At 44.0% G+C, this 16,426-nt stretch overlaps 1 protein-coding gene across 1 annotated transcript in view; it reads left to right on the top strand.

Annotated features, from left to right (window-relative positions):
• Positions 1-16,426, top strand: part of sptlc3 (serine palmitoyltransferase, long chain base subunit 3) — a 117,853-nt gene that overhangs the window by 82,409 nt on the left and 19,018 nt on the right. The window contains exons 7-9 of the mRNA XM_071391327.1: positions 4,433-4,538; positions 5,264-5,483; positions 10,307-10,433. Coding sequence (XP_071247428.1) covers positions 4,433-4,538; positions 5,264-5,483; positions 10,307-10,433 — 453 coding nt within the window. The remainder of the gene's footprint in view (positions 1-4,432; positions 4,539-5,263; positions 5,484-10,306; positions 10,434-16,426) is intronic.

Below are 16,426 nucleotides of genomic sequence, written 5' to 3' on the forward strand. Positions count from 1 at the left end.
AGTTACTCTTCCTGGGGTTTATTATGGATCCCCATTAGTTCCTGCCAAGGCAGCAGCTACTCTTCCTGGGGTTTATTATGGATCCCCATTAGTTCCTGCCAAGGCAGCAGCTACTCTTCCTGGGGTTTATTATGGATCCCCATTAGTTCCTGCCAAGGCAGCAGCTACTCTTCCTGGGGTTTATTATGGATCCCCATTAGTTCCTGCCAAGGCAGCAGCTACTCTTCCTGGGGTTTATTATGGATCCCCATTAGTTCCTGTCAAGGCAGCAGCTACTCTTCCTGGGGTGTTTTATGGATCCCCATTAGTTCCTGCCAAGGCAGCAGCTACTCTTCCTGGGGTTTATTATGGATCCCCATTAGTTCCTGCCAAGGCAGCAGCTACTCTTCCTGGGGTTTATTATGGATCCCCATTAGTTCCTACCAAGGCAGCAGCTACTCTTCCTGGGGTTTATTATGGAACCCCATTACTTCCTACCAAGGCAGCAGCTACTCTTCCTGGGGTTTATTATGGATCCCCATTAGTTCCTGCCAAGGCAACAGCTACTCTTCCTGGGGTTTATTATGGATCCCCATTAGTTCCTGCCAAGGCAGCAGCTACTCTTCCTGGGGTTTATTATGGATCCCTATTAGTTCCTGCCAAGGCAGCAGCTACTCTTCCTTAGGTTTATTATGGATCCCCATTAGTTCCTGCCAAGGCAGCAGCTACTCTTCCTGGGGTTTATTATGGATCCCCATTAGTTCCTGCCAAGGTAGCAGCTACTCTTCCTGGGGTTTATTATGGATCCCCATTAGTTCCTGCCAAGGCAGCAGCTACTCTTCCTGGGGTTTATTATGGATCACCATTAGATCCTGCCAAGGCAGCAGCTACTCTTCCTGAGGTTTATTATGGATCCCCATTAGTTCCTGCCAAGGCAGCAGCTACTCTTCCTGGGGTTTATTATGGATCCCCATTAGTTCCTGCCAAGGCAGCAGCTACTCTTCCTGGGGTTTATTATGGATCCCCATTAGTTCCTGCCAAGGCAGCAGCTACTCTTCCTGGGGTTTATTATGGATCCCCATTAGTTCCTGCCAAGGCAGCAGCTACTCTTCCTAGGGTTTATTATGGATCCCCATTAGTTCCTGCCAAGGCAGCAGCTACTCTTCCTGGGGTTTATTATGGATCCCCATTAGTTCCTGCCAAGGCAGCAGCTACTCTTCCTGGGGTTTATTATGGATCCCCATTAGTTCCTGCCAAGGCAGCAGCTACTCTTCCTGGGGTTTATTATGGATCCCCATTAGTTCCTGCCAAGGCAGCAGCTACTTTTCCTGGGGTTTATTATGGATCCCCATTAGTTCCTGCCAAGGCAGCAGCTACTCTTCCTGGGGTTTATTATGGAACCCCATTACTTCCTACCAAGGCAGCAGCTACTCTTCCTGGGGTTTATTATGGATCCCCATTAGTTCCTGCCAAGGCAACAGCTACTCTTCCTGGGGTTTATTATGGATCCCCATTAGTTCCTGCCAAGGCAGCAGCTACTCTTCCTGGGGTTTATTATGGATCCCTATTAGTTCCTGCCAAGGCAGCAGCTACTCTTCCTTAGGTTTATTATGGATCCCCATTAGTTCCTGCCAAGGCAGCAGCTACTCTTCCTGGGGTTTATTATGGATCCCCATTAGTTCCTGCCAAGGTAGCAGCTACTCTTCCTGGGGTTTATTATGGATCCCCATTAGTTCCTGCCAAGGCAGCAGCTACTCTTCCTGGGGTTTATTATGGATCACCATTAGATCCTGCCAAGGCAGCAGCTACTCTTCCTGAGGTTTATTATGGATCCCCATTAGTTCCTGCCAAGGCAGCAGCTACTCTTCCTGGGGTTTATTATGGATCCCCATTAGTTCCTGCCAAGGCAGCAGCTACTCTTCCTGGGGTTTATTATGGATCCCCATTAGTTCCTGCCAAGGCAGCAGCTACTCTTCCTGGGGTTTATTATGGATCCCCATTAGTTCCTGCCAAGGCAGCAGCTACTCTTCCTAGGGTTTATTATGGATCCCCATTAGTCCCTGCCAAGGCAGCAGCTACTCTTCCTGGGGTTTATTATGGATCCCCATTAGTTCCTGCCAAGGCAGCAGCTACTCTTCCTGGGGTTTATTATGGATCCCCATTAGTTCCTGCCAAGGCAGCAGCTACTCTTCCTGGGGTTTATTATGGATCCCCATTAGTTCCTGCCAAGGCAGCAGCTACTCTTCCTGGGGTTATTATGGATCCCTATTAGTTCCTGCCAAGGCAGGAGCTACTCTTCCTGGGGTTTATTACGGATCCCCATTAGTTCCTGCCAAGGCAGCAGCTACTCTTCCTGGGGTTTATTACGGATCCCCATTAGTTCCTGCCAAGGGAGGAGCTACTCTTCCTGGGGTTTATTATGGATCCCCATTAGTTCCTGCCAAGGCAGCAGCTACTCTTCCTGGGTTTATTATGGATCCCCATTAGTTCCTGCCAAGGCAGCAGCTACTCTTCCTGGGGTTTATTATGGATCCCCATTAGTTCCTGCCAAGGCAGCAGCTACTCTTCCTGGGGTTATTATGGATCCCTATTAGTTCCTGCCAAGGCAGGAGCTACTCTTCCTGGGGTTTATTACGGATCCCCATTAGTTCCTGCCAAGGCAGCAGCTACTCTTCCTGGGGTTTATTACGGATCCCCATTAGTTCCTGCCAAGGGAGGAGCTACTCTTCCTGGGGTTTATTACGGATCCCCATTAGTTCCTGCCAAGGCAGGAGCTACTCTTCCTGGGGTTTATTATGGATCCCCATTAGTTCCTGCCAAGGCAGCAGCTACTCTTCCTGGGGTTTATTATGGATCCCCATTAGTTCCTTCCAAGGCAGCAGCTACTCTTCCTGGGGTTTATTATGGATCCCCATTAGTTCCTGCCAAGGCAGCAGCTACTCTTCCTGGGGTTTATTATGGATCCCCATTAGTTCCTGCCAAGGCAGGAGCTACTCTTCCTGGGGTTTATTACGGATCCCCATTAGTTCCTGCCAAGGCAGGAGCTACTCTTCCTGGGGTTTATTATGGATCCCCATTAGTTCTTGCCAAGGCAGGAGCTACTCTTCCTGGGGTCCAGCAAAATTGAGGCAGTTATACATTTTCAAAAACAATACAATGCATTCACAGACTGTCTGCCCTCAGGTCCCTACTCCTCCACTACCACATATCTACAGTACTAAATCCATGTGTACGTGTGTGTATAGTGTGTATGTTATCATGTGTGTGTGTGTGTGTGTGTGTATGCATGTGTCAGTGCCTATGTTTGTGTCTCTTCACAGTCCCCGCTGTTCCATAAGGTGTATTTTTACCTGTTATTTAAATCTGATTCTACTGCTGCATCAGTTACCTGATGTGGAATAGAGTTCCATGTAGTCATGGCTCTATGTAGTACTGTGCGCCTCCCATAGTCTGTTCTGGACTTGGGGACTGTGAAGAGACCTCTGGTGGCATGTCTTGTGGGATATCCACGGGTGACTGAGCTGTGTGTCTGTAGTTAATATGTATGTTTGTTTTGTTGCTGTCATGGTTTCCTATAGGTCAGGGCTGCCCAATCCTAGTCCTGAATTGCCCGAAACACTTCTGGTTTTTGTTGCTACCTGGTAGTTAATTGCACTCGCCTGGTGTCCCAGGTCTGAAATCAGGGCCCTGATTCGAGAGAAGAGGATGAAAACCAGAAGTGGACATCCAGGAGCAGGATTGGACAGTCCTGCTATCGACGTATATGTAGTCGCTGGGAGTTTTACCACTTTACCAAATAGAGTTGATCGACACTGCCATCTAGTGGTAAACCCGTGCTAACTGCAGTATCAAACCCTTCTAGAAACCATTGCTTTTATCCCCAAATTCTTACAGTGCAACAATGTATGATCCCTGCATAATTAATCCCACAACCCTTCTCTTGCCAACGCAGCTATATATCCACTGCTGGTAATTTCCCAGAGACCTAGACTAGGCTCAGTCAGCAAATAAGAAGCATTTGGTCAGTGCATATATTTGTCCTATTTCACACAAGTACAAGTGTGTATTAATACGCGTGTGTGAGTTGGAAATGTTTTTTTCTTCTTTTCCAAAACTCCCACTGAGACACTCTCAGAAACGGTGTCCCTATTCTTCTCTATGTAGTCCACTATACAGGGAACACTATGTTGGGAACACTATATAGAGAACACTATGTAGGGAACACTAAGTTGGGAACACTAAGTTGGGAACACTATACAGGGAACACTATGTAGGGAACACTATGTAGGGAACACTATGTAGGGAACACTATGTAGGGAACACTATGTAGGGAACACTATGTAGGGAACACTATGTAGGGAACACTATGTAGGGAACACTATATAGGGAACGCTATTTAGGGTTAGGGAAAATATAATTTTGAATGGGAATAATTTTTGTGTGTGTGTTGAAGACATGCAGAGCCTGGAGCGTCTGTTGAGGGAGGCGGTGTGTACTGGGCAGCCTCGGACTCACCGGCCCTGGAAGAAGATTCTGATCATGGTGGAAGGAATCTACAGGTTAGTACACACACCTAATTATACTCTGATACAGTGGGCAGCTCTCTCTCTCTCTCTCTCTGTCTCTGTCTCTGTCTCTGTCTCTCTCTTTCTCTCTATCTCTGTCTCTCTGTTTGTCTCTCTCTATCTCTCTCTCTGTCTCTCTCTCTGTCTATCTCTCTCTCTCTCTTCTCCAGGTTCATCTCTCTGTAGGGGAGGGCTTTGTTATGGAAGGTTTGGGAATCGCTTCATTTTAGGTGGTTGTAGAATTTAACAGCTCTTTTTCTCTGTCCAGTGTCTGTGTTATTTTTCCCATCTTAATATTTTCTTTTTATTGGCCAGTCTGAGATCTGAGATCAGGTGAGATCAGGTCTGAGACCAGGCGAGTGCAATTAACTACCAGGTAGCAACAAAAACCAGAAGCGTTTAGGGCAATTCAGGACTAGGATTGGGCAGCCCTGACCTATAGGAAACCATGACAGCAACAAAACAAACATACATATTAACTACAGACACACAGCTCAGTCACCCGTGGATATCCCACAAGACATGCCACCAGAGGTCTCGTCACAGTCCCCAAGTCCAGAACAGACTATGGGAGGTACACAGTACTACATAGAGCCATGACTACATGGAACTCTATTTCACATCAGGTAATACACCTAATGGAACAGCAGGGACTGTGAAGAGACAAGTGGGTAATAGAGGTAATGTAACTCAGTGTATATCTCTGTGTCCTATTCTAGTATGGAGGGGTCTGTGGTGCGTCTGCCAGACATCGTAGCCCTGAAGAAGAAGTACAAGGCCTACCTGTACCTAGACGAGGCTCACAGTATTGGGGCGGTGGGGCCGACAGGGAGGGGTGTGACAGAACTGTTTGGTCTGGACCCCTCAGACATCGACGTCATGATGGGAACATTCACCAAGAGTTTCGGGGCTGCAGGAGGATACATTGCTGGGAAAAAGGTAGGTGGGCATTGGGTATTCCTGGGCATACCTAGTCAATTAGATGAACTTGTCATTAGTCCTGGGCCATGTTCAGCAAGGAGAATACGTCTTGGAAAGTGTTTTAAATGTTTTGAAGCTAACTCCACTCCCCAGATGTGTAGTTAAAGACTAGGATGCTGAGACAGACAGGCCTAACTCCACTCCCCAGATGTGTAGTTAATGACTAGGATGTGAAGACAGACAGACAGGCCTAACTCCACTCCCCAGATGTGTAGTTAATGACTAGGATGTGAAGACAGACAGACAGGCCTAACTCCACTCCCCAGATGTGTAGTTAAATGACTAGGATGTGGAGACAGACAGACAGGCCTAACTCCACTCCCCAGATGTGTAGTTAATGACTAGGATGTGGAGACAGACAGACAGGCCTAACTCCACTCCCCAGATGTGTAGTTAAAGACTAGGATGCTGAGACAGACAGACAGACCTAACTCCACTCCCCAGATGTGTAGTTAAATGACTAGGATGTGAAGACAGACAGACAGACCTAACTCCACTCCCCAGATGTGTAGTTAATGACTAGGATGTGAAGACAGACAGACAGACCTAACTCCACTCCCCAGATGTGTAGTTCAATGACTAGGATGTGGAGACAGACAGACAGACCTAACTCCACTCCCCAGATGTGTAGTTAAATGACTAGGATGTGGAGACAGACAGACAGACCTAACTCCACTCCCCAGATGTGTAGTTAAACGACTAGGATGTGGAGACAGACAGACAGACCTAACTCCACTCCCCAGATGTGTAGTTAAACGACTAGGATGTGGAGACAGACAGACAGACCTAACTCCACTCCCCAGATGTGTAGTTCAATGACTAGGATGTGGAGACAGACAGACAGACCTAACTCCACTCCCCAGATGTGTAGTTAAATGACTAGGATGTGGAGACAGACAGACAGGCCTAACTCCACTCCCCAGATGTGTAGTTAAACGACTAGGATGTGGAGACAGACAGACAGGCCTAACTCCACTCCCCAGATGTGTAGTTAAATGACTAGGATGTGGAGACAGACAGACAGACCTAACTCCACTCCCCAGATGTGGGCTGGATTTCGGACTTGTTCCTAGTTGAATTCAGTCGGGAGCAAAACCCATTCAAGGCCCTAAAGCAGATATGGTAACCCAGCCCTAGCTAGAACCAGATGTCTGCTTGTTTCAGGGTTCATTTCCCCCCTCCCCCCAGGGCTGACTAACTGATCCTGTCAACCACGAGCTGAATTCATCTACTGTTGACTTTTAGGAACAATGAGCATGACAGGCCTCATCCTTTGGGGTGGCTGGTAGCCTAGTGGTTAGAGTGTAGGGACGGCAGGTAGGCTAGTGGTTAGAGTGTAGGGACGGCAGGTAGCCTAGTGGTTAGAGTGTAGGGACGGCAGGTAGCCTAGTGGTTAGAGTGTAGGGACGGCAGGTAGCCTAGTGGTTAGAGTGTAGGGACGGCAGGTAGCCTAGTGGTTAGAGTGTAGGGACGGCAGGTAGCCTAGTGGTTAGAGTGTAGGGACGGCAGGTAGCCTAGTGGTTAGAGTGTAGGGACGGCAGGTAGCCTAGTGGTTAGAGTGTAGGGACGGCAGGTAGCCTAGTGGTTAGAGTGTAGGGACGGCAGGTAGCCTAGTGGTTAGAGTGTAGGGACGGCAGGTAGCCTAGTGGTTAGAGCGTAGGGACGGCAGGTAGCCTAGTGGTTAGAGTGTAGAGGCGGCAGGTAGCCTAGTGGTTAGAGGGTAGGGACGGCAGGTAGCCTAGTGGTTAGAGTGTAGAGGTGGCAGGTAGTCTAGTGGTTAGAGTGTAGGGACGGCAGGTAGCCTAGTGGTTAGAGTGTAGGGACGGCAGGTAGCCTAGTGGTTAGAGTGTAGGGACGGCAGGTAGCCTAGTGGTTAGAGGGTAGGGACGGCAGGTAGCCTAGTGGTTAGAGTGTAGAGGCGGCAGGTAGCCTAGTGGTTAGAGGGTAGGGACGGCAGGTAGCCTAGTGGTTAGAGTGTAGGGACGGCAGGTAGCCTAGTGGTTAGAGTGTAGGGACGGCAGGTAGCCTAGTGGTTAGAGTGTAGGGGCGGTAGGTAGCCTAGTGGTTAGAGCTTTTGACTTGTAACCGAAAGGTTGCAAGATCGAATCCCCCGAGCTGACAAGGTTCACATCTGTTGTTCTGCCCCTGAACAAGGCAGTTAACCCACTGTTCCTAGACTGTCATTGAAAATAAGAATTTGCTCTTCACTGACTTGCCTAGTTAAATAAAGGTAAAAATAAAATGTAAAAAGAATCCTGCCTCACTACAACATTGGCCACGATCTCTTTACAGTTAGTTAACTTGCTGCACTGGTATCCCAAAGTCTTCCTGTTGTATTCCGTCTTCAGATGGCTGAGGAACAGAAAAATGACGTTCAGGCTCACATTGTGTCACATGAGCTCCCTCTAGTGGTCTATTAAAGGTACTAGGTCTACCTGTTATGTTGAGCTCCCTCTAGTGGTGTATTATAGTAACTAGGTCTACCTGTTATGTTGAGCTCTCTCTAGTGGTGTATTATAGTAACTAGGTCTACCTGTTATGTTGAGCTCTCTAGTGGTGTATTATAGTAACTAGGTCTACCTGTTATGTTGAGCTCTCTCTAGTGGTCTATTAAAGTAACTAGGTCTACCTGTTATGTTGAGCTCCCTCTAGTGGTCTGTTAAAGTAACTAGGTCTACCTGTTATGTTGAGCTCTCTCTAGTGGTGTATTAAAGTAACTAGGTCTACCTGTTATGTTGAGCTCTCTCTAGTGGTGTATTATAGTAACTAGGTCTACCTGTTATGTTGAGCTCCCTCTAGTGGTGTATTATAGTAACTAGGTCTACCTGTTATGTTGAGCTCTCTCTAGTGGTCTATTAAAGTAACTAGGTATACCTGTTATGTTGAGCTCCCTCTAGTGGTGTATTATAGTAACTAGGTCTACCTGTTATGTTGAGCTCCCTCTAGTGGTGTATTATAGTAACTAGGTCTACCTGTTATGTTGAGCTCTCTCTAGTGGTCTGTTATAGTAACTAGGTCTATCTGTTATGTTGAGCTCCCTCTAGTGGTGTATTATAGTAACTAGGTCTACCTGTTATGTTGAGCTCTCTCTAGTGGTCTATTAAAGTAACTAGGTCTACCTGTTATGTTGAGCTCCCTCTAGTGGTGTATTATAGTAACTAGGTCTACCTGTTATGTTGAGCTCCCTCTAGTGGTGTATTATAGTAACTAGGTCTACCTGTTATGTTGAGCTCCCTCTAGTGGTGTATAATAGTAACTAGGTCTACCTGTTATGTTGAGCTCCCTCTAGTGGTGTATTATAGTAACTAGGTCTACCTGTTATGTTGAGCTCCCTCTAGTGGTGTATTATAGTAACTAGGTCTACCTGTTATGTTGAGCTCTCTCTAGTGGTGTATTATAGTAACTAGGTCTACCTGTTATGTTGAGCTCTCTCTAGTGGTGTATTATAGTAACTAGGTCTACCTGTTATGTTGAGCTCTCTCTAGTGGTGTATTATAGTAACTAGGTCTACCTGTTATGTTGAGCTCTCTCTAGTGGTGTATTATAGTAACTAGGTCTACCTGTTATGTTGAGCTCTCTCTAGTGGTGTATTATAGTAACTAGGTCTACCTGTTATGTTGAGCTCCCTCTAGTGGTGTATTATAGTAACTAGGTCTACCTGTTATGTTGAGCTCTCTCTAGTGGTCTATTATAGTAACTAGGTCTACCTGTTATGTCCACCGTTGAGCTCTCAATTGGTGGACTTCACACTAAGAAAATATGTATATGGTTCCTCAAGTGTTCTTTTTGGAAGGGTGATGGTTCTATGTGGAACCGTAATGACTCAAAGAACCCGTTACAGATTAGAAAAGGGTTCTTTCCTCTCTTAGTGATAGTTAAAATGTAGGGGCGGCAGCTCATTCGAATATTTTGGGACGTGGTTTGCTTACAGCTCTTTGTGCAACCCGAGAGAGTGTCATTCCAGTTGATTTAATGTGTCGTGTTATGCCATTACATGTTATATATGACTATGGCTTCTGAAAGACTCACATTATGGTCTCGTGTCATTTGAGAACAGTTGACTAAGTCAGTGGGTCTCAGTTCTCTCCTCAGGGACCCCCAGCTGTTCCAGAGCTACCACACCTGATTCAACTAGACAACTATTAACACAATAATAACAACTATAGAATTTTAACAATATCACAATATGGCAAAACAGAATTAAACCCTCTATGGTTCTATAGTACGAAATGATCTACAAATAACCTTTAAGATTGAGAAAGGTTATTTATAGAACCATTCTCCTTAATGGTTCTTTATAGAACCTCAGGAAATGGTTCTTTATAGAACCTCAGGAAATGGTTCTTTATAGAACCTCAGGAAATGGTTCTTTATAGAACCTTAGGAAAGTTTTTTTATAGAACCTTAGGAAAGGGTTCTTTATAGAACCTTAGGAAAGGGTTCTTTATAGAACCTTAGGAAAGGGTTCTTTATAGCACCAAAAGGGGTTCTGCTATGGATAGAAGCCAAAGAACCCTTATTTGGCACTATATAGAACCATTTGTTTTTAGTGTGTGCCTGCGTAGCCACTCCCACAGAGTGTAATGTTGCCCTGTGATTGGTCTGTATTACAGGAGCTGGTGGACTTCCTGCGTAGCCACTCCCACACTGTGGTGTATGCCTCGGCCACGTCTCCTCCCATCACATATATACAGTACGTGTATTCATGGCTCTAATGTTATATACTGTACTCTCTCTCACTCACTCTTCTCTCTCTCCCTCTCCCTCTCGCTCTCTTTTAGGAGCTGGTTGACTACCTGCGTAGCCACTCCCACAGTGCGGTGTACGCCTCGGCCATGTCTCCTCCCGTCACAGAACAGATCCTGAGAGCCATGAAATGCATCATGGGGCTGGATGGAACCACCGTGGGTAAGCTCCCAGAACCTCCCTTTAGTTCCTCAGCTCTTATCATGTGTCCTACAAATGTTCCCAGCTCTCTCTCTCTCTCTCTGTCTGTGTCTGTCTGTCTGTCTCTCTCTCTCTCTCTCTCTGTGTCTGTCTGTCTCTCTCTCTCTCTCTGTCTGTCTGTCTGTCTCTCTGTCTGTCTGTCTGTCTCTCTCTCTCTCTCTGTCTCTCTCTCTGTCTCTCTCTCTGTCTCTCTCTCTCTCTCTCTCTCTCTCTCTCTCTCTCTCTCTCTCTCTCTCTCTCTCTCTCTCTGTCCATCTCTCTCTCTCTGTCTGTCTCTCTCTCTATGTCTCTCTCTCTCTCTCTCTCTGTCTCTCTCTCTCTCTGTCTCTCAATTCAATTCAATTCAATTGACTTTATTGACATGGCAAGTTATTATTACTTACATTGTCAAAGTATACATATCGAAAAATGTAAATAAAATATATATGTATATATATACACAAAATATATATATATTTATATATAAATAAATGGTGGGACTAACAGTAGTAATAATAGTAGTAGTGGACATGGGATTACCATTAATAACAGCTACAACAACAATGTTAATCAGAACAACAATACATTAAAGAAACAGTAGTAGACCAGTGTCAACATGACTGAGAAGACACATGACCTGGTACGAAAGACAAAACAAAACTAAGCTAAATGGGAAATATTATCAACATTTCTTTGCATTTTTCACTGGCTGTCCCTCAGGCTGTGGCAGGAGGACACATATTTGGCTGCCAAAACTGCACATTTTGGCTTTTCACCCAACAAATATTTGAATTTTTCTTCATCTTTTATAGTTTCAAATTCTTTGTATTGAATTATAATTTTGGGAAAGAAATATGCTCTTAGGTCTGAGTATTTGTCACAGTGTAGTAGGAAATGCACTTCTGTCTCTACCTCTCCCCTGGAGCAGAGTGAGCACAGCCTGTCCTCCCTGGGCAGCCAGGTTTGTCTGTGACGACCGGTCTCTATAGCCAGACTGTGCTCACTGAGTCTGTACCTAGTCAATGTTTTCCTCAGTTTTCTATCAGTCACAGTGGTCAGATAGTCTGCCACCATGTACTGTCTGTTTAGAGCCAAATAGCATTGAAGTTTACTTTGATTTTTTGTGGTGTCTTTCCAATAGGTTATATATTTTTCTTTTTGTTTTGTGATGATTTGGTTGGGCCAGATTTTCTGAGGGCTGTCCCGAGGCTCTATGGGGTTGGTTTGGGTTGGTGAACTGAGCCTCAGAACCAGCTGGCTGAGGGGACTCTTCTCTGGTTTCATCTCTTGACATTGTAGAGCTGTGTGATGGAATGTTTTAGGGTCACTTGTTTTTAGATGGTTGTAAAATTTGATGGCTCTTTTTTCTATTCGAATGAGGAGGGGATATTGGCCCAATTCTGCCCTACATGCGTTATTTGGAGTTTTTCTTTGTACTTGCAATACAGTCTTGCAAAACTCTGCATGCAATACTTCAATTGGATGTTTGTCCCATTTAGTAAATTCATTATTAGAGAGTGGACCCCATACTTCACTGCCATATAGAGCAATTGGTTCTATAACTGATTGAAAAATTTTGAGCCAGATTCTAATTGGAATTTCAATTTTGATGTTCCTTTTAATGGCATAGAATGCTCTTCTTGCTTTGTCTCTCAGCTCATTCACAGCCATGTGAAAGCTACCTGTGTTGCTGATATTTAGTCCTAGATATGTGTAGTTTTTGGTGTGTTCTAATAGAACTGTGTCCAAATAGAATTTATATTTGTCATCCTTATTTCCGGACCTTTTTTGGAATATCATTATATTTGTTTTTTTTAGGTTAACGGTCAGAGCCCAAGTCTGACAGAACCTGTGAAGATGATCTAGGTGTTGCTGTAACCCCTCTTTAGTGGGAGACAGCAGCACCAGGTCATCTGCGTACAGCAGACACTTGATTTCAGTGTTGTGTAGGGTGATACCAGGTGCTGTCGATTCTTCTAATGTTTTTGCCAATTCATTCATGTAGATGTTAAATAATGTTGGACTTATTGGGCAGCCCTGTTTCACTCCCCGCCCCTGAGAGAAGAAGTCTGTTTGCTTGTTGCCAATTTTAACCGCACATTTGTTTTTAGTGTACATTGATTTAATAAAATCATATGTTTTCCCTCCAATACCACTTTCTATTAGTTTATAAAAAAGACCTTCGTGCCAAATTGAATCAAATGCTTTCTTGAAATCTACAAAACACGAGTAGATTTTGCCTTTGTTTTGGTTAACTTGTTTATCAATTAGAGTGTGGAGGGTGTAAATGTGGTCTGTTGTACGATAATTTTTTAGAAATCCAATCTGGCTTCTGCTCAGGACGTTGTGTTCGTCAAGGAAATGATGTAGTCTGCTATTTATAATACTGCAGAGAATTTTCCCCAAGTTGCTGTTAACGCATATTCCTCTGTAATTATTTGGGTCAAATTTGTCTCCATTTTTATAGATTGGTGTGATCAGTCCCTGGTTCCAAATATCGGGGAAAATACCTGCAGTGAGGATAATGTTGAAGAGTTTGAGTATAGCCAATTTGAATTTGTGGTCTGTATATTTGATCATTTCATTTAAAATCCCATCAGCACCACAGGCCTTTTTGGGTTGGAGATTGCATATTTTTTCCAATAATTCTTCTTCTGTAATTGGGGTATCCACAGGATTCTGATAGTCTTTGATTGCTAATTCAAGGATTTGTAATTTTTCTTGTATATCTTTTTGTTCTGGGCTCTTTGTTATATTGCTGTAGAGGTTTGCAAAGTGATTTCTCCACATATCCCCATTTTGGATAGCCAACTCCTCATGATGAGGTTTGTTTAATTTATTCCAATTCTCCCAGAAGTGGTTTGATTCTATGGATTCCTCAATTCCATCCAGCTGATTTCTAATGTGCTGTTCCTTTTTTGTTCTTAGGGTGCGTTTGTATTGCTTCAGTGTTTCCCCATATTGAAGGCGTATATTTTTGTTGTCTGGTTCTCTGTGTTTTTGATTAGATATATTTCTCAATGACTTTCTTAGATTTTTGCAATCATTATCAAACCATTTTTCATTATCTGTTATTTTTGGTTTGCTCTTATGCTTCTTTAGATTAGCCAAGGAGGCTAATTTGTCAAATATAAAGTTTATGTTCCTAACGGCCAAATTTACACCTTCATTGCTGAAGGAGAATGTTAAGGCTAAAAAGTTGTCCAGGAGAGATTGTATTTTTTGGCTACTAATTGCTTTTTGGTAGATGTCTGTACTGTTTGCACTCCATCTATAGGCTTGTTTAGTACCATGTAATTTATTGGGCCATGATGCTTCATGGTTGGGTTCTGCTCTTCTCAGATACACTGTGATTTTACTGTGGTCTGAGAGAGGTGTTAGTGGGCTGACTGTGAAGGCTCTGAGAGACTCTGGGTTTAGGTCGGTGAGGAAGTAGTCTACAGTGCTGCTGCCAAGGGATGAGCTGTAGGTGTACCTACCAAAAGAGTCTCCTCTCAGCCTGCCATTGACTATGTACAGACCCAGTGTTCGACAGAGCCTCAGGAGCTGTAATCCATTTTTGTTTTTCACTTTGTCATAGTTGTTTCTGTGGGGGTATGTGGGGAGGGAAAGGTTATTGCTTCCTGGTAGGTGTTTATCCCCATGACTGTTAATAGTGTCTTGTTCTTCTGCTATTCTAGCATTCAGGTCTCCACAGACCAGTACGTTGCCTTGGGCCTGAAAGTGACTAATCTCTCCCTCTAGAATGGAGAAGCTCTCTTCGTTGAAGTAGGGTGACTCTGAGGGGGGAATGTATGTGGCACAGAGGAAGACGTTTTTATCTGTCAAGATAGCCTCCTTGTTGATTTTTAACCAGATAAAGAATTCTCCTGTTTTGATCAATTCGATTGAATTAATTAGTTCAGATTTATACCATATTAGCATTCCCCCTGAGTCTCTGCCCTGTTTGATTCCTTTTAATTTAGTGGATGGTATGATTATCTCCCTATAACCTAGTGGACAGCCAGTGGAAACATCACCTCTGCACCATGTTTCCTGTAGTACTAAAATATCAACATCATCAATTTCTTTCAGGAAGTCTGGGTTTCTGCTCTTTAGCCCAAAAGCAGAGGACTTCAATCCTTGTATATTCCAACATGCAACGTAAAAAGACTTCATAACTTTTTTTTTTTCTCTTTTCTTTACCTTTCAAAATGAGACAAACACTCACAATCCAAGAAGAACCATTAAAATAGGATTTTTCAATTAAAGTAAACTCTTATTTTGCAAATGTGATTTGTTTATCATTTAAGATAGAATTTGTGTCATGCCACTTGGGTGGATGTAGTGTGAGAATGGTGGAGTTCTTGTGCTCATCTTACCATGACCCTCGGCCCATCACATGTGAGCATAGTAGACTCAGCATTTGTTTAATGTCACTCATTTGGTTGGTGGGGGCTGGGCCAGTTGCTCCTCTCACAGCCTGTGCGTAGCTCTGCCTGCTGGGCTGTGGCTCCTCCAGGTGTGGGTCTGCGGTGGGGAGGAGGGGGGTGGTAGGCCTCATCTGGGTGGCTCTGAAGCTGGGCTGGGGTGGTCTGTGCTGCGCTGGCTGTGGTGGGCATCTCTCTCTCTCTCTGTCTCTCTCTCTCTCTGTGTCTCTCTGTCTCTCTCTCTCTCTCTCTCTCTCTCTCTCTCTCTCTCTCTCTCTCTCTCTCTCTGTCTCTGTCTCTCTCTCTCTCTCTCTGTCCCTCTCTCTCTCTGTCTCTCTCTCTCTCTGTGTCTCTCTGTCTCTCTCTCTCTCTCTCTCTCTCTCTCTCTCTCTCTCTCTCTCTCTCTCTCTCTCTCTCTCTCTGTCCATCTCTCTCTCTCTGTCTGTCTCTCTCTCTATGTCTCTCTCTGTCTGTGTCTCTGTCTGTGTCTCTCTCTCTTTCTCTCTCTGTCTCTCTGTCTGTCTGTCTTTCTCTCTGTCTGTCTCTCTCTCTCTCTGTCTATCAAATTCAAATTCAAATTCAAGCTGCTTTATTGGCATGAAAAACATTGTGTCAATATTGCCAAAGCAACAATGTATACAATATACATTGTAATAAAATTATAAACAATGACAAATAATAATATAGAATGGCAGTAAATAATAATACAAAATTAAATATAAAAATAGTAACAATAAAATGGTAACAGTCAATAATCGAATGTAATGTAATAGAAAAATGAAACTATAACTAACTTATAACTAAATAACGGTCATCTTCACCATTACATCGGTACTACAACTACTATCATCATTACCACTACTACCACCACCACCATCATTAAACTGCTATCATTAACATTACCACCCATACCACTACTATTTGGAATGATAAACAACAATAATAATAGTAATAACAATAATAGTAATAATAAGTAAGTTACTGCTTACTATGCAGATGTTATTATTCAGTGTCTCTCAGGCTATGGCAGGCAAATACATATTTGGCTGCAAGAGGAGCCATTGCTCCTTCGCCCATGAGTATTTTTAGTTTTTCCTCTGGGTTTAATAAGTTAAAATTTGGAATAAATGTAGTCATTTCTGTGAATAATGAATCTCTTGGTGAGGAATATTTATCACAGTAAAGGAGAAAGTGCATCTCTGTTTCTACCTCCCCTGTCGTGCAGTGACCACATACACGCTCCTCTTTGGGTAGCCATGTCTTTTTATGTCTGCCGGTTTCTATTGCCAATCGGTGGTCACTCAGCCTGTACTTGGTAAGGATCTGTCTCTGCTTCGTATCGCTGACAGAGTAGAGATATTCAGCCAATTCATATTCTCTGTTTAGGGTCAGATAGCAATTTATTCGTTTTTGGGATTTTGTTTCGTTTTTCCAATGTTGTATATATGAGTCCTTTGATTGGTTCATGATTTTGTTTATTGGAATTCTTTCTTTTGAAGCAGTGCTGGTGTCAGCTTGGTTGGTGAGGTCCAACACCAGCTGACTGAGAGGGCTCGTTTCTGGGCT

The sequence above is a fragment of the Salvelinus alpinus genome, chromosome 3 (genome assembly GCF_045679555.1).
Source record: "Salvelinus alpinus chromosome 3, SLU_Salpinus.1, whole genome shotgun sequence".
Classification (NCBI taxonomy): domain Eukaryota; kingdom Metazoa; phylum Chordata; class Actinopteri; order Salmoniformes; family Salmonidae; genus Salvelinus; species Salvelinus alpinus.